Source organism: Amphiprion ocellaris, chromosome 16 (genome assembly GCF_022539595.1).
Source record: "Amphiprion ocellaris isolate individual 3 ecotype Okinawa chromosome 16, ASM2253959v1, whole genome shotgun sequence".
Classification (NCBI taxonomy): domain Eukaryota; kingdom Metazoa; phylum Chordata; class Actinopteri; family Pomacentridae; genus Amphiprion; species Amphiprion ocellaris.
The window spans coordinates 18,018,643-18,044,504 of NC_072781.1; the positions used below are offsets into that span (position 1 = coordinate 18,018,643).

The window sequence follows — 25,862 nt, forward strand, 5'->3', positions numbered from 1 at the left end:
TGCCTCTCATGTGTTGAAGCTAACAGTCTTCTGAATTATCCGCCTCTTGTGACTTTAGTCAGACTCACAGAGTCTTTGTGGAGTAGAGAGCTAAATTCTCTGGCTTGATGATGTAAGCGTGAAATGTTATGCAGTGTATTTCCAACTTGTTTGGATGGGTTGTGGTCAAATGTGAACACCGAAAGTGTACACTACCAGTCAAAACTTTGGACACGCCTTCTCATTCAATGATTTTTATTAAATAATTTTTTACATTGTAGGTTAATACTAAAGACATCGAAACTATAAAAGAATACATATGGAATTATGTCGTAAACAAAAAGTGTTAATCTTCAATATTAATCTATGTAGAAAATAATACAAATAAATAAAAAGTACTGAATGAGAAGCTGTGTCCAAACTTTCGACTGGTAGTGTGCATCCAGTGAAAGGGTAATGCAGGCTTCAGATTTTGTCAGTCTTCATTAACAAAAAGCCTGTCACTGCATAGTCAAATTCTGCCTTTTTTTTTTTTTTTTTACTAGGATTGTATCTGGATGCTGCCTTAATTTAGAGAGTTTCTTAAATGCCTGTGACTGAGTTCAACTCTGAATTAGGATTTATGATATCTGTTAAAACCATAAACATGCATTAATGTACACACCAGCTCATAGGTGTTTCTCACATTATTGTGTTCCTTTTTCTCTAGTAATTGCACAGTCCAGCTTCAGCAGCTTGCAAGGTGTTCTGTTAATTTTCATTTTATAGAATTTCACTTCTTACTTTGGCCAAAACAAAGAGTAGATCCGTGCCATATTGTAGCGTTTTTCCATTTCTTTGCAGATGTATGCCCAGGCACTTGTCTGTGTAAGTTCTGAATAAGCAGACTTTGATGATAGCAAATGAGGCGTTCACCCACTTGGCTTTACCAATCTAGTACCTGGTCTTAACATTTCGAGCGCTATTCAAGTGTGGCACACATACGCACACACACACACTTACAGAATATACACATAGACAGAATGCCCAGTTATATCCTCTTGGTGAGGGAGTGAGAGAGTTACATGAAGTGGCTCTTACTCTTGTTATTATTGTTCACAGTGAAAGAATGTCTCGCTCTGAGCCCAGGAAACCATTAAATTTTCCACAGAGAAGAAGAAAGAAGAAGTGAGTAAAATGAGTGAAAAGAGGAGGAAGAGGACAGATGGAGAAGAAAAAAAAGGAGTGACAAAATGTGTGCCAAATGAGAAAAGGAGGCAAGATAAAAAAGGATTATTCGTTTCCTGGCGGTACTGCTCTGACTTTTTAAAGAGCCCTTTTGCGGCAGCTGCACCTCCGTTCCCTTTCAACTCAACTCCTCCTCACTCACAAACAACAAACACTGTCAGGGAGCCGGTCAGTTCTCTAGCAACGGCCAGCAGTTTTCCACACGGCCCAGGCTTTTGAATTCAGTGGACCTGAAATTAATCCATCCAGGTGTCAGCCACTGTGTAGAAGAATATGTTAGAATACAACTGATGAAAGAATTTGATGTTGGTTTCAGGCCGTGGCTGCTATGCTAATGTTTCCCTTAATCAGTGTGTGCCTCCGGGCTTTTCTGTCACCTGCTGCACGAGCTTAGTTCACATGACATCAATTAGATATGACAAAGCGCCTCCCAACACACGGACTGGACCTCATTTTCTCAGGACACGCACATACACACCTGCACGCAGATGTTTTTCAAAGGTAAACAATGATCCAGTCAAAAAAGTTTTTTCATGCACGTCATTTTTTTTCTCAGTAATTACTGGGTAATAACTTCAATAGCTGGGACAAAAAGAAACATTTTTTTTTAAAAATCACTTTGGTGCAATCTATAACCAGAAGTATATATTAATGTAATGAATCTGCCCTCAAACAGCCCGTCTCCTCTTCAGGTACGCAGTGGCAGGTTATGACATGCTAAAAGGCTCCAAGCCACTGCTATCAGGACTCTGCATGCATGTTATTTTCACTCAAGGGGCCCAATCAGACAGCGTGTTATGTGTACGTGTGTGACCTCACATTCTCTGTGTCACTTGTTTAACGTCTGGGCAGATTAAGAGTGACAGTGAGTGAATTTGAGGCATCTCGAGGTGGGTTATTTTCGCACAGACCCTCATCCCCATGTATCATGCTACAGTACACAGCTTTGTTTTTGGGAACCAATGGATTTGTTCATGAGGGCATTGCTTTCTTATGTATTTTTGTTTATTATTGTTGTGCTCCTGGCATAAACATTGTCCTGCTTTGGTAGATTTCGTTGAGTTATATTGAAAAGGTTTGCAGTGAACAGCAGTGTTTATGTGCAACTGTCTGCGATTCACATGCTACAGGTCCAGGCACAGTACAGCCACCCCCCCTTCTTCTCTTTCTTTCCCTCTTTTTGTTTCCATTCTTCTTTCAGCAACTGTTCAAGAAACCCAGCCACCATGCTGGTTGGGATGAAAGATTGATAGAGAGGGAAGGGATCAGACCGAAGAAACTTTCAACTGATTCAATTCAGAGATAAAAACACAACAATGCATATTTGTTCATTTAATGTTATTACAGGCAGGAGTAATATCTATTTTTGCTGTAGTTAAGAGCCCATTTCTGTACTTGTAATCTGCACACTTGATGTAGTAAGTCACGATGGCTCATACAGACATGGTGTAAAGGTATGGTGGCCAGTGCAATGCAACATACAATGGCCTTTTTCATGTGTGTTCTGTAATAGTTTTATTTTTATCTCTTTCTCCTTGGAGTGTGTTCTTTTCCTGAAATGAAGCGATATACTTTCGGTTTGTAGGAGGTATTCATTCTGCTATGCCAGTAGCACTACCTTCCAGCAATCCTCACGTTGAAAACCTGTGCCCATCAAAATAAGATCAATCCAACCAGGCCCATTTTCACCCTCTCTGTGAAATTTATAAGCTAAAGCATAACCCTTGTTGCTGCCTTTCAGCTCTCCCCTCCCCCCGTCTTAAATTGGAGCCTTTCTGACAGAAACAGCGTTGTTTGATTTAACTCGAAAGGAGACCACCAACAGTGCACCTCTCAGCAGAAACATTTGTTTAAAGTTTTTGATAATTTTTCTTCTCTTTCATACCTCATCATCTCTCCCCCCTCCCTTCTGCCTTGCCACAGTTGTGTTTTTAACAAATCATTAACAGGTTACAACATGGTCTGAGGGCAGCCACTGCTTGGCACCCCCCAGGAGGAGCGCTGACAGGGTGAGGGTCTGAGGGAGCAGAGTTCAAGAGGTCAGGTCAGGCGATTCAGTCGTACTGCTGGTGGAAGGACAGAGTTGGGGGAAGGAGAGTATGAACAACGGGGAGGTGTGAAAGTCACAAGGGCAAAAATGAGAGTTTAGAGATGGTGTCATGCTGAGCGGATCCAGAGCCCTCTAGCTGCCAGCCTGTGGTGTTTGCCTTGCCATTAACTTCTCCACTATTTATTTTCAAACCTGCTGCAGCTGCGCCACTTTGTCTGAAACGCCTGGTTTCTTCTTGGCAAGGGAATGCATTCAGATCTTTGATAAGCACTACTGGATGGAATGAGCTGCTCTCATAAAGGCAGCTAGATGTGTAAACTTCAAGTGTGGGTGGAGGTCTTGGGTTTGGTCTTGCAGTTAGAAGTCTGAGGTGGGGTTTTAAGACCAAGATTAGGGGCTGCGGCTTTGACTGCTACTCAGTAATCTGTGATCTGTGTCAGACAGGCATAACAGCTCGCCTGCCCATAAAGACCAGAGGAGATAAAGAGATAAAAGTGCCCAGTCTGTGAGCTGATGCCCATAAAAGCGCTGCCATTGGTTCTCTGGGGCTTCGTCGAAATGTGATCCTGTAAAAATATTTTCTCCTCATTAACCTGTCATCCGTGGAGCCGTGACGCATAGCCCAGTGAGGGAGTGCTGGGACAGAGTAGGGTGGGTGGAAGGGATAGTGGGGGTTGTCTTGGGGCCCAAGAGGGAGACTTACCAGCCTGGATGCTTATTTGAAGGTCGTCCTGTGGTAATGTGTTGAGTAGGGTGAAAAGGCCTTGGCGGGCCCCGAGTGTTTAAACAGCAGCAGTTAGCGTAAATCTCCCCAAACGCAGACTCCAGACGTGTTCAGAGCCCTCACACACAGACCTCAATACGCAGATATATACACACACATATGCGTATGTGCATGTTGTCACAGACTGTGCTGAAAGTCTGCCTGTATGGGCCACGATTCTGAGCTTGTTTGGACTTGTCTTTCAGTGATGCTGTTGGTCCAGCCTGCTTTAGGGGAATTTGTCTAGCTGCATGTGTGTTTCTGTGAGCTGCGCTGTTTACATGTGTCCATCAGCAGCCAGAGGCCCCCTGGCCATGCCCCCTTGTCTGGGCAGAATGTATGTGTGTCAACAGACTGAAGACGATAAAGGGGATGTATTGTGAGAGCTATATGTTTGGGAGAGAGTATGGATGTAGGGATCAGGGCCTGTGTTTATTGGTTTTTGGCAAAGGCTGCCTGAGTGTGACCCTGGGTCAGAGTGCTGGCCCGGGCCAACCTAAGTTAGGTCTGCCTGGCTCTGGGTCACACTAGGTCTCTTTGTATACCCTCCAAATTCAGGCTTTTTCTGGGTGTCAGCCAGCTGAATAAAATGCTGCGACGAGACCACAAATGTGACATGTTGTGACCGTATTTGTCTGTTTGGGTCAGTTGTCCATTTCTTTCTGAGAGTGCTTGACCAATATGTAATCCAGACATAATATCCCATTCACTATTGTGTTCATGCTTGACATACTATATTATATAAAACAGACTCCTTTTTGTATTGCATGTTATTTTTGGATAATGTGTCTTTTGCCAGAGCCAAACAGAGCAAGGTCCAACATTAGTGACCTCATCTATTCTGTGACCACCCTTACATCACACTCTTGGAACCACTCTATCTCATGCTGAGGTAGGTGTTATCTGTTGACCAGTAGATTACCATATAACTTAATGCTCTGTCTTTTAGCTGTACTGATAGCGTTCATGAGAATAGACTCATTGAAAATGCATTAAGACACACGCTGCACAGTGCCTGGCTTGTGCACACACAAACATACAGTGATACCTCAGCCGGGCCAGGGTGCATTAAAACTCAAATGGAGATATGAGCAGGAAATCAGCAGCAGATGTGGGTGTAAAGTAATGCAGATGGAGGCAGGGAAACCCTCTTACTAGGACACTAAGTCCACCTCCTGCCTTTTGGTGTGGCAGACCTGAAAGAGGATCGCTTTGAACCATGACACTGCTGTGCGACTGCAAAGCAGCGCGTGATCTCATCCTCAGAAAGTTTCTCTCCAGTGCAGCATGTGATAATACCTTAGCATGTGAGCAGATTGGTGCATTTTATTATATTGGGAGTAATATTCCACGCAAACCCACTTTACTGTTTCCTCAAGCATAAAACACCTCACTTCATGTGCTCCAGTGGATGTGTTGTGAGACAGACTGGACTGATGTTTTTTTTCTATTACAGCAGCTAAATGTTAAAACTTTAATGAGCTATACTCAGTCAGAATTTGAGTGTTGTCAGTGTGTTTTGCTTAATGAAACGAGTGTTTTACATTTTTGACAACCTGGGGATATAAAGGAGACTTCTTTGTTTGATAAAAGTTGTCTCTACTCTGCACACAGCAAATGCATTTGTCTGCTTCCTTGTCAGACAGGGAGGAAGAAAAGAAACAGAAGGCAAAGGAGGTGTAGATTTTCATGAGGATTCCTTGGCTGCAGTGAAGCACTCCATTTATGGGTCTGATTAATTGCTTTTCATATAAATCATAGGTATGGGCCTGGGGCTTTGCTGCCTATCTTGAGGTGTGTGAGAAACTAAGACAGAAACGGGGGAAAGGTTGCAAAAAAAGGAGAGGAACAAGGTGACAGTTACTGTTTGATTTGCTGAGTTGGTAATAAAGTTCACTCTGACAGCAGGGCTTCTGCTATCTGTATGTATGTAAAGTCTGTGTGGCCTGAAAAGAATGAGTGATGCCGTGTCACTGAGGGTCTTAGAGTGATAATAGATCCGCAATGTATTGTGTAACTCTAAGTCAAGCCCTGCGGAGATATGTGTTTATTTAGCTTCGATGATTGAGGCTGTGTAATTGTTTACACTGGGGCAGCTTGTTATTCAAATGAGGTTGAGTAATTTTCCTCTCTGCCTTGTTAAAGTTCAGTTCATTGGGAAACGTGCACTGTAGCAGATTGCTTTCCTATAAACAGTGACCCCTGCACATTCATTAACAAGCACGCTGCATAATAACAGATTAAAATGACTGAGAGCCTTCTCTCACTTGTAAATGTTCAGTCTTCATTTTGTTAGTTCTTCCTGTTTATGTGACTACTGTTGAATGCAGCTCTAAATTTCTCCACTCATCTGTCTGTTTTCGCTCATCTCGATTCCCCCCATATCTCTTTCCAAGCCCTCCTTCTTCATCCTTGGCTACAAGCATCCTCTCTCTCAGTGCGGGGCCCCTCCATCCTGGCACTCAGACTGCTCCTATCACTTCCATCAGCTCGCCTCAGTCCATGTCTCAGTGACGTTAAATACCATCCCTTTGCTCATCTGCACCTAATTTTCTCTCACCACTCCCCATCTCCCTCCTGCTCATTTCTCACACCTCTGATGGCAGCCAAGTCTATCCACTGAAGTTTGTACATGTTTTCCTTTTTCCACACTAGTTTTCTTTGTATCCTCCATCTCTCTTTCTGTGTCTCTAAGTGAGCCTTTCAGAGATTGTCAGTCATCGGCATCACCTCCATATCCGCCTGAGCACGGAGAGGAGCGAAGGATGGAGGGATGGTGACGGATTGGTTTGTGTGGGAGAATTTAAGCAGTTATAAAGGGAGTAACAGGGCCTCTGAAGACAGGAGGACCAACCAAAAAAAAAAAAAAAAGATTTTCTTCGTCTGACAAGCCTTATTCTGGGCCACCACAGGCATCTGTCAAGCAAAAAACATACATCTATACACACACACAAATCTTATCACATGGCTTTCTGGCAATTTACAGAGTCTCGCCGTCCCTTCCTGTGGCCTCTTTACGCCACTTGCTGAGCTAACAGCCACTCAGGAGCATAGATTTGTAGTAATACACCATTTAAGTTCCAGCTATTAGATTGGCTGTTGTACTCCACAGTCACTCTTCTCCCTCTCAAGAATCTAAGTTTCAGGAAACCATTACTGCATTCTCTGCTGGTATGAGTAACTGCTAGATAAAGAGATGGATATTGTGAGCGAGCTGACGCAGAAGCAGAAAACGCAAAGCTGAGACTGAGCCAAGGAAGCTGCAGGGGTAGCTGTGAATTACAGGGCTTTCAAGCCAACCTGTGGAAGCAAAAATAAGTGGGAAGATAAAGAAAGTCAGTGGCGAGCTCAGTCTTCACATTCAATCCAATAAATAAAAGAAGTTAATAATAATAATAATAAATTTTATTTATAAAGCGCTTTTCCAAAAGCTCAAAGACGCTGTACATAAAATACAATAAGATAGAACAAAACAGATAATTAAAATCAGTAGATAGTAAACAAGTTCAAGATAAAATACAGAATCACTTAAGGAAAGCAGATCTAAAAAGGTGAGTCTTTAAAAGGGATTTAAATGTGGTGAGGTTGGTGCAGTCACGGAGGGCATGGGGGAGTGAGTTCCAGAGTGTGGGGGCGGCAATGGCGAAGGCTCTGTCCCCCCAATGTCGCCGGCTGGTCCTGTGCGGGATGGAAAGGAGGTTTGTGTGGGAGGAACGGAGATTCCTGGGGGGGGTGTAGGGGAGGAGCAAATCGGTAAGGTAAGAGGGGGCTAGATTATGGATGGACTTGAAGGTGAGGAGAAGCAGTTTGTACTGGATGCGGTGTGAAATGGGGAGCCAATGGAGGTTCCGCAGGACGGGTGTGATATGGTCGTGAGAACAGGTTCGGGTGAGGAGTCGGGCAGCAGAGTTTTGAATGAATTGAAGTTTATTGAGAACTTTGGAGGTGGAGCCGAAGAGAACGCTATTGCAGTAGTCAAGGCGGGAAGTGACGAAGGCATGAATGAGGGTTTCAGCGGCTGAGAAGGAGAGGAAGGGGCGGAGACGGGCGACGTTGCGGAGATGGAAATAGGCAGTTTTGGTGATCTGATTAATGTGGGGTTCAAAAGTGAGGTTGCTGTCAAATATCACACCGAGGTTGCGGATGTGAGCAGAAGGAGATAGGGTGGTGTTATCAATGGTAATGGGGGGGTGGGGAAATGGTGTGAGTGATTTAGGTCCGATAAGGATGAGATCAGTCTTGTCACAGTTTAGCAGGAGAAAATTTTTCCTCATCCAGGATTTAATGTCGGCCAGGCAGCTGGAGAGAGAGGGGAGGGTGGTGGTGGCGGTGGTGTTGGTGGAGATGTAGAGTTGGATATCGTCGGCGTAGCAATGGAAGTGTAGGTTGTGGCGGCGGATGATGTTGCCGAGGGGGAGGAGGTACAGGATAAAGAGGAGGGGGCCAAGTACTGATCCTTGAGGGACACCATGGGACAGGGGGGCGGTGGGTGATGTGCAGTTGTTGACCTTGATGAATTGTTGTCGATTAGTGAGATATGATGTGAACCAGGTGAGGGCGGTGCCGGTGATGTTAATGGAGGATTGAAGGCGGGACAGGAGGATGGAGTGATTGATTGTGTCAAATGCTGCAGAGAGGTCGAGAAGAATGAGGATGGTGACTTGTCCAGAGTCTGAGGAGAGGAGGAGATCATTGGTGACCTTGAGGAGAGCAGTTTCAGTGCTGTGATGAGAGCGGAATCCGGATTGAAAGGTTTCATACAGGTTGTTGGAGGTGAGGTGAGTTTTCAACTGGGCAGCGACGACACGTTCTAATGTTTTGGATATGAAGGGGAGATTGGAGATGGGCCGGAAGTTGTGAGGGGAGGTTGGATCCAAACCAGGTTTTTTGAGGATGGGGGAGACAGAGGCGAGCTTGAGGGGTGAGGGGACACAGCCAGTACTGAGGGAAGTGTTGATGATGTTAGAGATGAGGGGGGCGATAACAGGGAGGCAGTTTTTGAGGAGGGCAGTGGGGATGGGGTCCAGGCAGGATGTGGAGTTTTTAGTTCCAGTGATGAATTTGGGCAGGTCCAGGGGGGAAACGGGCGAGAAGTGGGCCAGGGGGGGAAAGTTCAGAGGGTTTGGTGGAGGAGAGGGGGGATCAAGTGAAGTGGGAGAGGTGACAAGGCTGCTGTGGATGGAGATGATTTTGTTATGAAAAAAAGAGAGGAATAGGTTGCATTTGTCAGTGGTGAACGAGTTTGAGACTGTGTCCGGGGGGGCAAGGAGTTTATTGACAGTTGAGAAGAGGGATTTGGGGTTGTTGGAGCTGGTATTGATCAGGTCAGAGTAGAAAGTGGACCGTGCAGATTTCAGGGCGTCTTTGTATTGTTGGAGGAAGTCGGAGTAGGCTTGGCGGTGAACTGTCAGGTTTGTTTTCTTGACAAGACGTTCTAGCTGTCGTTTATGGGCTTTCATGAGGTGGAGTTCAGGGGTGTACCATGGAGCAGAGTGGGAGAAAGTAACTAATTTGGATTTGAGGGGAGCAAGCTGATCAAGACAGGAAGAGAGAGTATGATTGTAGTGGTTGATGAGGTCAGTGGGGTTATTGATTGACGGGGGAGGGGAGACGGACAATGCAGTGGTCAGTGAGGCGGAGAATAAGTTGACAGATAAGTGGTGGCAAACCAAGCTTTTCTTTTTCTTCTTTCTTCGTTTCTCTCTCCTCTGTCCAGACCACTAATAGCTGTGTCCTCTCATACTTTTCATCCTTTCTCCTTTTCAGGGGGGGAATTGAGGAATTGTGCCTGTGCCATGACCAGACTCTGTGTCTCATTTTGGTTAGCTAGGTCTTGCTGTCTGAAACTTTACAGCTCAGGGCTGCGTATATCATTCTGAAATGTAAACACAAAATACAGGCTTGCAGAAATCAGGAATCCACTTTATTTCTATTACAAATACAAGGTGCAGACACAAAAACTCAACTCCTTTTGTGCACTGAATAATAATCCATTGGCCCGTCCTTGTGTTTTCATTCTTCGATCCAACTTTTTCTCTTTTAAACGTCTGTTTCTGCTTCGTTTCTTTCGTCCTTCTACGCTTTCAGGTTGAGTTGAGGTGTCAGGGAGCAGAAGCCTGTAGCAGGAAGCATGTGTGTCTCTCTGTGTTTCTACTGCCAGGCAGGTGTGTCTTCTGCATGTAGAGGTGTGTCTCAATGCCGTGTTGAAGGAGTCTATAGAGGTGAGGTAGAGTGTGAGAGTGTCAAGCTAATTGTGCTGACAGTTGTAGGAGGCAGCATCCGATGAGCTTCTGTGTCCATTGCAGCTACGGATGCATAGCATTCCGCCGCTGTCCATCTGTTAGCAGAAGCACTTAAAGCATGCATCTTTTGCTTCATTCTGAATTCCTTTTTCTATTTGCTGTCTGTACGTTAGGGTTGGCTTTTACATTTTTTGCATGAGTGTATATATTTAGTGCTTTCTTTTTTAGCTGCTTTAGATATTGTGTGCCAGACACAGCTGCAGATGAGCATGCCACCTCTACCAATCAGTGTATTCCACAAATTCCTCTGTTTTTTATTTTTCAAGCTGTGAATGAGCAAAGTCCATATGCATGGCATCTAGTTCTGCATGTGAAAACAGGCAGCATATTTTCCATATAGGCCCACTGACGGACGGGTTGTGGTCAGAGAGCTTGTATAACAATATTTTCCAGGGATGGTATTTCCTTTGTCTTGCTTATTTTGAGTTCTTTACGACAACTGTGTTTTTCTGTTCTAAGCTTAATCATTCGGCACTTTCTGACCTCAGCTGTGTATATAAAGGGTGTTCCATAAATGCTTGAGTCTTTGTCCTACAGTTTAATGTCATATAAACTACAAATATTGGTGTGTGTGTGTGTGTGTGTGTGTGTGTGTGTGTTGAAGCAGTGCAGCGAGCCTGTTGCAGGCGCCTGCTTGTTTACAGAGCCTTCTCAGCAGTTTGTATTTGTTTGGAGTTGTGTGATAGAACACAGATCCTTGATAATGGAGGCTCCTACTCCTCCTCTCCCTTTTTGTTCATTCAACCTCTTACTCGTTCTTTTTTTTCCTGTGCCTTGCAGCTGTTTTTGTTCAGCTTGGTTTACTTTCCATCCAAAATGTTAGGTCAAATACAGACTTGCACCCATTTCACAAGCATACACTACAATATGCTGGTGTGTTTACATTTCCTGCTCGGCACTGCAGACAATGCAACACTCCTGACACAGAGAAGCACAGCTCAAACAAAGAACCTTAACAGAGTTTGATCCAGGTCTCAACCCTCATCCTGACCCCAGGGTTCAGTTTACAACTTGTCAAGCTGTTGACTTGAAACGGTCAAAAAGTAAAGTGTGGAAATGGTGTTACTATGGTTGCACGAAATAGCAAAGTTTTTAGGTTAGTTCCTTAGTTGATAAAATGTCAGAAAACTTGTGACAAAGTTTAATTTGTGGCAATATATTGAAATAGCAGGAAATTCTTCACCATTTAGGAAGCTGGAATTGTTGATAAATGTTTGGCATTTACGCTGGATAAAACACAAATTGTTTAGCATTGCTAACCTTTTCTCTTTCTGTCTCTGTTATTCCCCAGGGGCAGTACCGGCCTTCAGACCTCCTGTGCCCAGAAACCTACATCTGGGTACCGATAGAGCGATGCCTACCCCACCTTGAGAACTCTCGCTATGCTCGCTTCAACCAGGATCCTGATGCAGGTACAACAAAGACGCTCCAACTCCACTATTATCCCGCTTGTTTAACCCTGTGAACCCTTAAGCAGTGTCAGGGCGTTTTTTGTTCCTGTCACATTGTTTGTCACTCTGGACTTATTGTTAACCGCAATATAAAGTCCAACACCTCTATGGAAATGGCACATCCACGGCTACATGTAGCGAGAGCTCAGAAATGTACAGCATTCTTCCGAGCACCCACAGGTGTTACTAATATTGGGAAAAAGTGGTGATTCTACATACCATACATGTTTTACTACTTATATTTTTACAAGTTCTATAAACTAGGCATTTTTCGCACTACTCTGCACATTAATTCTAGAAAGATATTTCACTCTACTGACAACTTGCTAGTATGTTTTCAAGTATGTTTTATTTTCCTCTCAGTCTGTCTTTTCTTCATCTCTCTGCTCTCTGTAAACACAGCCTGCAGTTTACATGAAAAGTCACTGAATATTTGTCATATCAGTCACCCATGGTTTCTCAGTTGCTCTGAGGAGAGCAGAATCTTCAGTTCGTTCCAGGATCTCGTGCAAACAGTTTATTTTTGGTGCAGTGATTTTGATGAAATATTACAGTTTTTAGTTTGAAGACCATCTGACAGTTGGAAATTTCTCAATTCTTTCCCTTTTTACAGTTTCTGGCTATGATAATTTTGATGACTTATTTTTAAGATATCGTGTCTTTCAAACCCATAGGTGGACTTTAAGGTTTGGATGGTTAAGGCATTTGGTGTCTGAAACTGGAGAGAATGGCATTTTTTTCCATAGATTTACATGCATTTCTAACATTACAAGCATACTGACCTGCTACTGCAAGCTTGGTCTTCGGTTTTTCAGTTTTTCTTGTACATACTTTTACGAATGAACCCATGAACTTTGTGTTAACATCTGATCAGGTTTCACTGTGATGTTGTATTGAAAACTGTGGGTTTTCTTCAAAGCAGTGCACAATTGCTGAACAGGGCTAAAAAGGGGCCCTTCTCTTCCCACAATCCTTTAGCATGGCTAGAGTAGAGCCAACTTTGTCATTATGGTAGAATCTTGTTGTCTTTAAGTGAATAGTGATATCGTTGGTAATAAACTGCACACACTAGGTAGACTGTCAGACGCCCACTGCGGAAATGGCGGAATAAGAGATGAGGACCGGATTGTTTAATAAGAATTTGAAAGGGTTTAATATATGAGTTTGGAAGTTTTGAAAAAAGATTTTTGAATGATTTGAGGTGCATAGCCAGAAGGACTAATACATTTTGACATCTTATTCTTTTTTAAGTCTGCCTCTGTTCACTCTCCTGTGATGGGTCGATATGTCTGTGAACATTTCATTCAGACTGACACAGTCCAGTGGGTATACTGCTTAGCTTTGAAAGGTAAACACACCAATCTAAAATAATGTTTACTGTACACTGTATTGCAAAAAACGTTATTAGAAATGACTAACGATTGTTGGCATGTGCGAAAGTTGTGCACGTATCCAAACATCCGTACATAATCTGAGTTGTTGAGTGTACAGAGGCCAGCCATCTCCGGTTCACTCTTCCTCATTAATCTGCATCACCAAACAGGCACCAGACAGGAAAGAGCCACTGATCAACAGTAATTGGATATATGAGAGGACAAGAATTTGATTGTCAAACAGACCAGGACTGATGCATCAGGGGTACGAGAGGCAGGAATACAAGAATAGATGGAGGAAGAGACAGGGGACATGCGATAAAAATGATTTTATGGCAAAGGGAAATGAAATGACTGTATGCTGGCACCAGAAAAGAGAGAAGGACAGTAAAATAGAAGATGGATTGATGTGGAGGAGGAAGCAGGAATATATGGATGTGGAGAGACAAAAGTAAGGCTTTGTTGTAGTGAGGTCATTCTTGGGCTTGGTGCCATGCAGAGAGGTGAAAACCAACGTAAATGATAAACTTCAAAGGAAAACTGTTCTCCTGCTCAGAGCATAGTGCCCACATGCCTTCTTCCTCTGTCCCCTATATCAGGAGTCAGACTGTGTGACGAGATGAAGTTTGTGTGCATTGAGTTCACTCATTGCTAATTTACTTTAGTCATTAAAATAAGTGTTGGTGAAAGCGCCACACCCATGAGAAATAAGGGCATTTTAAAGGCCATTAGTTGGCTGCTCATTTACAACACTTTCATTAACAGCTTATCCAGTGGTAGGTCTGACCTTTTCTTGTCAATCTTGCCACTAATCCCTGAGTAGGCACAAATTACTGAGGACAAAATAGAGGTCTAGCAGTTGGCAATTTTCACTGTGGCCAGTGTATATTTGTGTCTGTGGTTCTTGTGGTACCTCCATTCCTGAATGGACTGTTGATCTTGGACAGGGCTGGGCATTATTTCAGGCCTAGCTGTCCAAACGCAGTGTCATTACATTTCAGAACTAGCTGTCTTGATGGTTGCTTTCAGGTCTGTTGCCAAGGTATGCGGTTAAACTGCGAATAAAGAGGGTCTGTGCCGGACTAATGGTCGTATGGAGGTTTCTGTCTTCTCCAGAAAAACAGCCAGTGGTCAGCCAGTCACCAGGTCAGCCTGCCATGCCCTGTGTCACTGTCAGTGTAGTAGCATGGCACACTGTCAGGGTCTGCGGCCGAGTCCTAATTTGCAGTTTGCTAATGTGTGGCTTGTTTTTGGCCTAAGTAAAGACATGTTGATATTTGGTTTAAGGTCTTGGGGAAGTCTTGGCTGTATGCGATGATGTGGGAGTCTCACATGTGTCTTTTAGGAACTGACTATCCTTTGCAGTTTAATTAACTGAGCTGCAGTGGACACACATTGAATCAGTTGTGTCAGTGTAGTTGGGGGTATCGGGGTATGAACACAGAACATCTGGAGGTGTCTTGTCATTTCTGGCTCTTGGACACTGGCAGTATATCCTTTGGGTCCTGTAGTTTATGGGGTGGGACCTCTGTGGATTGGACTTGTTTCAGTGTACTCCTGGATGCTCAATTGGATTAGGACCTGGAGGTTTGGAGGTCAGGTCAGCGCTTTAGGCTTTTTGTGGTGTTCCTGAACTGTTTTTGTGGTGTGGCAGGGCATATTGTTCTGCTGGGGGAGGCCACTGCTGTCGAGGAATAAAGTTGCCATGGGGGGTGTACTTGGTCTGCAGCAATGTTCAGGTGGGAAGTGCTGATGGAAGTAATGTACACACTATAGCAAGATGAACAATATTATTCACCTTATCTGTCAGTTTTATGTTATTGTATGTAAAAAAAACATGGCAGAGGATATGATTAGTTTTAAATCTTTTTAAACAACTCTTGAAACAGGCCAGAATCTGTTACTAGCATTGAAAAGATGGTTTATTTGTTTATTGATCTTAAAATGAAATGTTCTTTAAGTTGTGGTAGCAGCTTATTGAATGAATTATTATTTTCCATATCTTGGAGAGTCATTGATGAACTGTCAAAATCAAGTCTTACCAAAACAACAGTTACACATGTAGTACAATCTCCAGTCATGTCACAATATGACAATATATCTTTCCATTCTTGAACCTGAGAGCAAAAGTTCTTGGTCAAAATATAAAAAAGAAAAAAAAATAACAAATACACATTTTTACAAAGACTTTTAGCAAGACAACTCTGTCTTTTTGTAAGGTCCTACCTCAAGCTCCAAGCCTCAGCCAAGATCACTGAGAGCTAGTGTGCTCAGTGAGCACTGAAACTGCAAGGGTGACCCGGTTACACTGCTGTCCTAATGAGGTGTGTAAAGACAGCTAATCTAAAGTTTACGCTCCTCACTCCACAACAGACTTACATTGATTACATGCCGGTTGCTGAAATGTGGAGGGCTCTAGGGTCTCGTTGCGGCTTCTCACAAATGTACATGACTTGTGTGCACACTCATACAGACACATGCACTGTGCGCACCACATATGTAGTATCTCTCACACACTTATAATCAGTGTTTGCTTGACAGAGAGAGAAGTAGGGGCATTGGCCGCTGAGCAGTATAAACATTTGTAAAAATGTGTGACCCAAGTACTCACCCCCTGGACCTTAAGTGCGTCTGGCAGGCGCCAACCCACACGTACTTGAATCTGTATTGCTTACACACACTTACATGGATTTGTAGTGCACAAAATGTGATCTGATATCTCTGTTTTCTTGTTCTCTTGATTTTATTACGTCTCTGACACACGCATTCACTGAGTGACTCAGTTCCCCACTATCTGTGCTTTTAGCCCAGCAAAGTTGGTCCAAGATACAGAACTACTCTGAAAGCATTCGCCCAGCCTCTAGCCTTCTACACTTTATTTCTAGCTTTTACATTATACACTTTCATATCTTGTCTCACTGTCAGAGCCACTCTTCACTTGTTCTTCACTAGGCTTTCTGCTCCTCAGCCTAGACAGATGCTAATGTTCCCATTCAGAAGAGAGCAGAGATTGCGTTTCTCTGTCTTCTGTGTTATAATGCAGGAAGAACGTTTTTTTCCGGATCTCACTTTCACTACTGAAGAATGTTTCCCTCATTTTAATAACAATAATAATGATAATATCCTTTTAACTAAAGGAAAATCTTTTGTTACTTTCTTTACTTTGGAGGTCAGAATTCACAGTCAGCTACAAAGATTCAAGGTCTCACTTCAGCACAAGGGCTTGAACCCAGGTCTTCCAGTCAAAGAGAAGTCTTCTCACATGCTACAATGCCATTTTGGCCTTTCTCTTTTCAAACTGAAGCCCTGTTTTGGATTTGTTACATTGGGTCACAGGATGTGGTCATAACCTGATGGCCTGCCTTTGACCAGCATCCGGTGTTAAGCATGTGTTTTGAAATTTTGAGATGGATGGGAAGAGAGAGCGGAACGTGGCGAGGTGTTAAGGCCCGTAGCCTTAGCGCTGACCCTCTCACTCCCAGACCGACCCTCACTACTCCTCTTCCCCCTGACCCTTGAACTCCAACCCGAAGGAGCTGTGACCTCAGAGCGGCATGTCACTGAACGTCCGGTGGACCTGACAGAAACAGGGTCTGGAGCTACTCAAAATGAGAAGAGGCACTGAACTGAATGAAGAAGAAAAGGAAAGTTGTTTATGTGAGGAGCGGATGTTTGGATTGTGTTGAGTAAGAGAGAAAGATGAGGCCTCTGCTCAGTATTACTGCTGCAGTTAATAGACCGTCTTAAAGCTCCATGGTACTGTCCACTGTGTTCTGTAAAACGTTCACTCCTTAATATCTTCACAAGGCGACAGTGTTGCACAAGTGTAACTCTGCGTAACTTGTGTAAGTGGGCTGTCACCCTGATGTAGAACATAAGGAGACACATAGTCCAAAGGCCTGAAGGAAGATTAAGTTAGGAAGCATCAGACGTTTAAATATTTTCACTTTCATCCCATCAAGACACATTAATTCTTCATGCACCAAAATGTTGTGGAAGTTACATAACATGTTTACATCTTTTAAAATCTATTTCCCCCACACGGTGAGATTTTAACATACTGCTGATTTTCCTCATTTAAAAGTTTATCTCAACCATTCTTCAATTATGTGACTCAGCAGTTTTTTGAGAAGGGGGAAAACACGGTGGTTAGGGCATTACTGAGCAGGGAAATGAGACTAATAAATAAAACATGAGTCCACAGTGTGGTTTCAAAACTGTAGCTGAAGTATGAAAATATCTTTATGGAGATAGGGGTGTGAGAGCTAAGGAGCCTCAGGGCTTCATGCTTATACACAGCTCTCGTCTTTCCTTTGGCTTGCTTTTCTGGTAGTGTCTGTGCAAGTACGAACATAGTTGGGACACTCACTTATTGCATATCTACATAAACAAAGGTGTTTTGTTTTGGTAGGATATCAAATTTTGCCTGTGGTTCTGCTCTTCTGATTTACTCCTTGTCTGTTTCAACGATAATGAAGTCCAGTAACGTTTTAACTGATTATAACGGCTCAGTTAGCTGTGGTGAATAGAAAGTTCAGATGTGCTTTTAAAAATCAAAAAATGCACCTCATTTAAGTTTGGCTGCCATCCTCATTAAAGTAGTCTTCCTGTGCAGTGATGCACATCGCAACGGCAGAACTTTATCAGAACCTTTTGATCAGCCCTCGTGTATTGCCCTTAACAAGTTGATCACATCCACTCGTATCCAATCACATCCAAGGTCCTGTCGGGGTGCCTTTGAGTTCTACGCTTTTAGAGAAAGGATGTTTGTAGCAACGCAGAAAAGTTTTCTATTTTTTCTCTGTACTGTCTTGTTTTTCAGTTGTTAGGGAGATTAGGCTGGATTTGGCAGAACTATGGCGAATCTTTTGCGAAATGCCAAAAATATGTGCACTCACATCATTAGTACCACCTGAGAGCTCAGCTGTTAGCCACATGGATGTTGTTAGGGAGACTGCTGGTGGTGAATGAGAAGCCCTGAGCTCCATTAATACCACATCTTACTTGCTGCTGTTTGACTAATGTGTCGCCATGAGCCTGGCAAGTGAGGCCTCTCCACTCTGCCACCTGGCCTGAAGTTTATCTTCATCTTCTTTCCCTTAGATAGGCCAGATCAGAGTTTCTTCACACAAGATGAGCTGAATGGATGAAATATTGTGCACAGAGTATGTAGGGTATGTGCATTTCACATGGCAGCATATACACCTATATTAAAGGCATTATGCAATCAGTCAAACTGCAGAATGCTTGGAGAAGATTAGCTAAGGGACTATATTAAAGCAATTTAGGAGTGCCATTAGAGTGACCAGAGAGCTGGCTAATTTAGAAGTTTGCAAACACGTAGAAGACTTACATTGCACAGTTAGTATTTTTGTCAAATCTCTGACAGATCCTGTACCCATTGCTCCTGCTGGCACCAGTACCAGAAGCTGCTGCCACAGATGTACCTTCCGCTGTGTACTGCAATAAACGAACCTTTTATCAGTCTCACACATCTCATCCGGGAACATAATCCTCCTGTCTAAAATGATCTCTCCACGTGACCACTTTTTTGTTACAGATGAAGAATTGAAGTCCTGATTCGTAGCCTACACAAAACCCATCCAGGCTACTCAGGCTAACTCACTAAATCACAGACTGCTGCACAGTGCGCTGAGGCAGAGTTGACCCGCTTATATGACACAGTGATATTTCTTAAGAGCGCTGTTCAAAAAATCTAGCTTTTTATCAGAATTTCTGCCTTTATGTCTCATAAAACATATAATAAATTGTTAGGTTCCAGTGATGACTAAAAGTAAAGGAGTCTTCATTTTCTTTTTAAAACATGTAGTGGAGAGAGACATGAATGCAGATAGTTGGAAATAGAACCAGAGACTCACTACTCAAGACATTTGTGTCCTTGTAGTATGCACCCTATCTACTCAGCTGACAGTTCGCTTGAATCTTTATCTGCTTTCTATAATAGAAAGTCACCGAGTACTCACAATGGATTTTTAGACCTACTTGCATTAATACCTGTGTACAGTATATTTGGATTAGCTTGGCTCTGTTTTTGCTGCCTGCTGCGCTACCCCTTGCATGTCCTCCTGGCGCCAGCTGTGGGCAGCTTGGCTCAGCCTCTCTCTCCTGGAGGCTGCGGTTTTTGCGTCAGAATGGGGGTCAACATTTTTCACCCTTTTTTTCCGTCCCACTCTCCAGAGGACCATTCTTAGCTTCTGAACACACACACACTTTTGAGATTAGCACTGTTTTTACTGGTCTGATGGGAGCTGGCAGTGTATGACACAGGACCTAATGAGATGCTGAGTTTGGCAAGGCAGCAGGGAGCAAGGCCCTGTAAACAAGGCCAACTAACTAGCCTGCTCACGCACCACCGTGACTCCAGGTTTAGGGCATGGGGGAATTAGATCTGAGGGGGGAAAATGCTTTCTGCTCCTCCAGCAGCTTCTCGGAATAATGGCGTATCCCTGCCAAGTCACTCAAAGGTTAACTCAAATGAGCGAGGGAAAATAAGGACACTGTTTATTGTACGTGATGTGTCTACACTGGTCCTTATTATATTCTCATATGTGCCTGTATTTGTCTAGGAGATGCTCGGGTGCTGAAGGATGTGGGCCGAGCTCTGGTGCTATACAGACGGACTGTCATGCCCTATGCAGCCTACTCCCGCAAACGCAAGGGCTCCAGTGATGAGACCGAGGTGCAGCAGTATGCCGGCTTGGTTGGTCAGGACTGTGCTGAAAGGATCTTGCTCTATCGCTCCTGAATGCGCAGCGTCACACCACTGCACCTTTTAATATACGTAAATACACACTGTCTGTTATTGTTTAAATATATCTGTGTGTCTCCTCACTGTCTATGAAAGTGCTTTCTGCTGTCTCTCCCTGTAGTCTCACCACGTGCACGACACATGTTGGAACAATGCAGTAGCCATTTACTATCTACTGTATGTATGTAGCCATTCACCCATTGGCCTCATTCACATTTATTTCATGAGTTCGATTTTATTAGTCAGTGAATCCTGCAGCGTTAGTTTATTTTTTGTGCATCCCTTCGCTGGCTTGCTACAGGGACAATTCCCCTGAATGTTTTTTCATATCTTGCGTCCATACATTAGATTTTTTTTCCACCATCTTTAATCCTGTATGCTTAGCTATATGTTGTTTTAATTAGTTCTACAACCTGTGCATACTAAAAATTGGGGTGTGCACGTGATATGACTGCAGAAGACAGTATCTGTGAGTAAAAAACCCATTTTGCAAAGGAGTGTTTCTGCAGGCAGAAAGCCTCCCAATGCACTTGGAACTCATATCTTTGGTTTAAATAAAAACAATACCACAGTATAGAAATACAGGTAACAATCCTGCATTTAAATTGAACTTACAAAAATGTTATCAATAAAATATGAAGTTGATTTTAATATTTTCTGTTAGGGAAACTGTACGATTCCTTTGAGGATTAATGAAGTTTTATCTTCATTGGAACTTTCCAGCAATAATAGACGTCATACCTTTTTATTGGTTATATTTTGTAAAAAGTACAATATTTGCCTCTGAATTGTAGTGGATTAGAAATATAAAATATCAGAAAAAGAAAATACTCATATAGAATACAAGTACCCCAAAATTGGACGTAATTACAGTACTTGAGTAAATGTATTTAATCACTTTACTTCACTGCCCTGTGACCTGTTTGTATAAATCACTGAGTATGCATTGGATCCCGAATGACATTTATGACAACCCCCTTCATGATGAATGTTAAGTACTGACATTAATTACATTTCGTGGTTAGTGTTTTAGAAGTGGTGAAAAACAGCACTGGCATGTTAAATTATAATATTTCAATTTAGCTTGAAGCAGCCGTTCAGTGGTGCTGCTGGTGTTTCACAGCATTTGATTAATGAGTCAGCAACAATCATTACAACTCGGATTTCCAATCAAGAGCGGAGCTACCAGTCACCGTCCCCATCTCCAAATTCTCTAAAGTCAATTCGACGGAGCAGGTGTCAAAGCTGCCAGTGCATGGTGACACTCAAGCAAGTATGCTTCTCCTCCTGCATACACTGTCCTGTGTGCTTGCAGAACAGAAATGCTTTGTTTTTCTCTTCCACATACTGTTTTCTGTGCTCTTATCATGTGCACGTGCCAGTTTTGTTTTTCTTTATGCACAGGTTTTGAGATTATTAAACACCATATACATGCTAATGTTGTAAAGGAGCGTCTTGAACACAGTAGACAGCTCTCCTGTTAACTGACACGGTTATGATTCATGTCAGCATCGCCACTTAAAGAGCATGGTCTTTTCTGAATGTACAGTGATTTTGAAGGTGGCTTTCACTTGCTTGCATTACATCACAGTTCAAGCTGACTCATATTATACCACAACATTGTTTTCACTCGAGTCTCTGTGAAGCAAAGAAGCCATTGTTTGCAATGATTTTTGTTATATTTATAGTTTTGTGTGCTTTTCTTTTAATATCGACACTGTTATTTTTGGTTAAACCAAATAAAGGGGTTGTATAGTCTCTCTGCTTGGAGTTGTTGACTTTCCTTTGCGTGCTAATTAAGCAGCACAACCCTGATTCCACTGGCAGAAGGATTTTGGAAACATGGAAATAATATGTCAAGAGTCCCTTTGCTGGCACAAATGGTGTAAATTTTCACACATACAGTAGCAAGCTTATATCTTCCAAAACACATGCAGAGATAAGTGCTTTAGTTGGACTTGCTGAATATGAACAAATAACATGTGTTAGATATACGAGCTGGCAGAACACAGATTTGAATGGCTTCTTGCCCCCAAGCAGAGTGTCAACAGCAGCCCAGCTCACAGCCAGGGCAGGACTCTGCTGAGCTCCTGTTAGCGGCCAGGCTTCTGCTCTTAAAGCACAGATATATCATATGTGCTTTTAACAATACAAGATGCAATGGTCATGGAAGCAGCTCGGCATCTTAATGTTACTTCTTTAATAAATTGGTATTTTAATATGACTTGGATTTTAATCAGAAACCATACTAGGCATCAGAGACATCAGTGCCATTGAAGAAGTGAAGCTCCCTGCTAGAGCTCTGTGTCCTCTCATGCTCAATTGTTAGAAATAGATTAAAGAAATTTAGAATTTGCACCCCTTATTCATTCTTGTTTACAGTCACAAATGGCTGAAATCTGAACACACAGATATCATGCACACAGTCAACCTGACTCAATCCTCCTGTTTTTCTGAGAAATCCACTTGTATTAATAATTCATGCAAAATTGAAATTAAAGTTTGAGATTAAAAGTTTCATGCAATTTTTCTGACCACCTTGATTGTAGTGATGTATTGTTTTTATGTGCACGGCCCAAGTGGCAACCTCCAGAGCCGAAGATGAAGACGGTGCCGAAATTGCTGTTCCTCTATGGGCCACTGGAGCAAGTCAATCCCCATGGACCTCCATATTTAAACATCCATCTTTATAACAGAAATAAACACGTTTGGAACCTGGTACAAAAAAAACTGTTTTAGTCTCAATAGCTAATTTCCCTTTTCATGACAACTGTACAGGGGTTGAATTGTTGTATCACTCACCCATTTACATTATATAAATGTCTAAAGTTATGCATTATTAAAGATATAGTTGCTGTGAGTGAAAGATGGGTACCTTCATAGGACAGTTCATCCGTAGATGTTTCCATGGATGGTCGACATCTTTTCTCATTTTTGGATTAGCTGGGATTTAGGAGGAGTCAGGCACTGGCAACATCTGGAATCAGCACAATGACCTTCAAAACTGCTAATGGGAAATCTCTAAGTGACATCACAGAGGGTTTGTCCATCTCTATATACAGTCAGTGCTAGGAGAGGTGATGGACATTGCATCCAGTGATTTCATACACAACAATACACCTACAGAGACAGTGAAGAAAGATACACTGAACTAGTAAACATCTGTAAAACAACATATTTCATTTTTTATGAAAAAATGACTCTGCAAATAATTCATGACAAAGGAAAAGGGGGACTTATATATTATTGGTTGTTCATGTTCTCAGAAATTCACACTACAGACACCAGTATAGGGGGAGTCTAGACAAAGACTATTGATATTTAGGTAGTTGGCACATTTAGTATGTGACAGATACCGTCACTCTCTTTTCCCTGTCCTGTGCACGAGCACAAACGTGAACAGGACAAGCGGGGATAGTGTTGTGTGGATCAGTTGGAACCACTTTGGTTCCCATTTACAGAGCCAGGGCTGTGGACCAACACCGGATTGTTTTCAGGCCACACACACAGCAGATGACCAGCCGACCGTGAGGTGATATTCGCTGAATTGGACAAAAAGTGTATTGGGTTAGAATCCCCCAGTCCAGTTTTATGTCTGTGAACAGTGCGGACAAGGTATCAAGTTGTGGAGTGAAATCGGCAGCAGACAAAAAACAATGATGTCAAGTTTGGAGGTGAAACTAAACATACATGATGATGCCACCGCCATGACCTCAACATTGACTGTGCCCAGTAAATGGGCTTTTTAAATCTTCCTGCACACATACATGTATTACTTAGTTAGCCAAGTTGTGTACACCACATTCAGCTGCGTGACTCTCCTGTTCTTCTGGATTCTCTCCTAGAGTCATGCAATCATGCAACTAACTGAGCGAAAAGTGTAACCACAGACTGGTAAGTGTCAGCTCAACCTTGTACTAGACTTGTGTTTGTGCAGCAGCTCTGCTCTCTAGTGTGGCCTGACCTGCCACACATTTAGCCAGCCTGCCTGTCTGCACCCAATCTTGAGAAAACAGTGTCGAGAGTCAGTCTCTCCAGTTTAAACTCAACCTGGGCTTAAGAGCAGCCTGTGTCCTCGGGAATTAAAACGGATTGACAGGCTAATTCTCCAAGAAGGGAACACTGACGCTGGCTGGTCGCCATGTTGGATTCACTGTTTCTCTCCCACATTAGGCATGCTTCCCCTCGGACTTAATGCACACACACACACACACACACACACAGGCGGACACTCACACACTCCTGGCACTGTCACGAGTACTTAGTCTTGGTGGACGGCACACATAAGGACATGTGCCAGTGCTGTGGTGGACCTCTCTCTGTCAAAACAAGCAGCCTGGACCAGTCGGGTGCTTTATAATGAGTCCATAATGCTGCAAGACCCAGCATGGCAGGGTTTGGACTGTACTCTGATATATAATTGTGTCACTGCTCATAATTCATATTAAATATGAGCTCTGCAGTGACCACACTCTGCTGCTGAAATACTGCTCAGCCAAAGGTCAGCATTTAAAGAATAAAGAGGCCTGGAGAGGAGGCTTTATCTATAGGTCAGACCTGAGTCACAGAGATGGTTTAAATAATCTCCGTGATTTATTTTAGACTGTGTTGGTGCCAAATGGGCGGTGTTTCATACCGGAAAGCGCAGAGGCTTCCAAAAAGCAGAAAATGTGACTCTGTAGTAAGATAACATTTACACTAAAAAAAGCTGCATGCTTTGAGGAAAATTTAAAAGGTCTTAAGGTATACATGCATGTGAGATGATTTATGGGAGTTGGAATGTCAGTAAAAGGGACAGAAGAGTTTAATTAAGTTTAATAGCTGGAGGCATTTTAAAATTAAACTTTTAGTCCTGTAAGCAGTTGTTTTGCAAATTGTTTTGTCAGCACTGAGAGCAGCTGAAGAGTCAGCTCAAGAGTTTCAGAGGAAAGCAGCTGAAATGTACTTTGAAAGTAGCTTAACTGGAGCAAAAAGCTTGAAATGTAAGTTAAGATGTTAAAAAAGGGCTTAGAGGAAAGCAATTGAAGTTCAATTAAAGTTGTAGAGCCAGAATTAGTTGTTAATCGTTAAAAGTTGTGTAAGCATCGACCACATTTTAAATGTTGAATAAATCATTTATTAGAAGTTTCTGGTGTCTCCTCTCTGTTCCATATCAAACTTCCCTCCTCCTCTCCACTTGTTGCTATCGGCCACAGCTCCACACATGTACTGCCGCCGGATGAGAATGCCACAGGACCCACAGAGGAAAGAGGACGTGTCAGCATGAAATAGCATGGAAAGGGGAAAAGCAAGTCTGTAAATGAGGAAAAAGAGACTCCGTGCCTGAGGTTTTCCCTTTTTTCCAAACATCTAATCCAAGGTTTGCGTGTGGAATCATGTCAGAGAAATATGGAATAATATCCCTCAGCTGTTTACGTAAATGCCTCTAAATGTTACATGCTGCTTTTGCAGGTATTATTTGCTTTTGTGGTAAATAAAAGGGAAAATGTGTTTAGGAAAAGAAGAGATTTTATCTTTTTTTAAGTGTTCATTTTCCCTTATGGTCGGAACACGGATGGTGCCAGGGGATGGAGCTGAAGCGTACCCTGCATCCACCAGCATCACCATGATCACTCCTCCTGTGTGTATGAGTAAAGTGTGTTCTATCTGGAGGAGTTATTACACGAGGCTGACTTCCTGTTTGTACATTTGAAACTATCTGTAGGCAGCGAGCTGTTTGATGTCCCTCCTTTTTGGTCCTTCACTGAGTTAATCTTTCTACATTTGCACGCAAGCTTTGTTTCATTGTACCCGTGGGCAGAATGTAAACACTGCCTCGGCCCACAGTATGTAGTATGTGTGTGTTTTTATGTGTTTACTCTTGTTGGCCCTCGGCTGCGTGGGCTGCTTGTTTGGATTGGCTCGCCATAAGGACAGTGCGAATTTCCATGTTTTTTTTGTTTGTTTTT

At 42.9% G+C, this 25,862-nt stretch overlaps 1 protein-coding gene across 3 annotated transcripts in view; it reads left to right on the forward strand.

Annotated features, from left to right (window-relative positions):
• Positions 1-21,672, forward strand: part of LOC111571797 (arginyl-tRNA--protein transferase 1) — a 57,702-nt gene extending 36,030 nt beyond the window's left edge. For all 3 annotated transcript variants that reach the window (XM_023275154.3, XM_023275152.3, XM_023275153.3), the window contains 2 exons: positions 11,613-11,733; positions 19,733-21,672. In XM_023275154.3, coding sequence (XP_023130922.1) covers positions 11,613-11,733; positions 19,733-19,911 — 300 coding nt within the window. In that variant the 3' untranslated portion in view covers positions 19,912-21,672. The remainder of the gene's footprint in view (positions 1-11,612; positions 11,734-19,732) is intronic.
• The last annotated feature ends 4,190 nt before the right edge of the window (positions 21,673-25,862 follow it).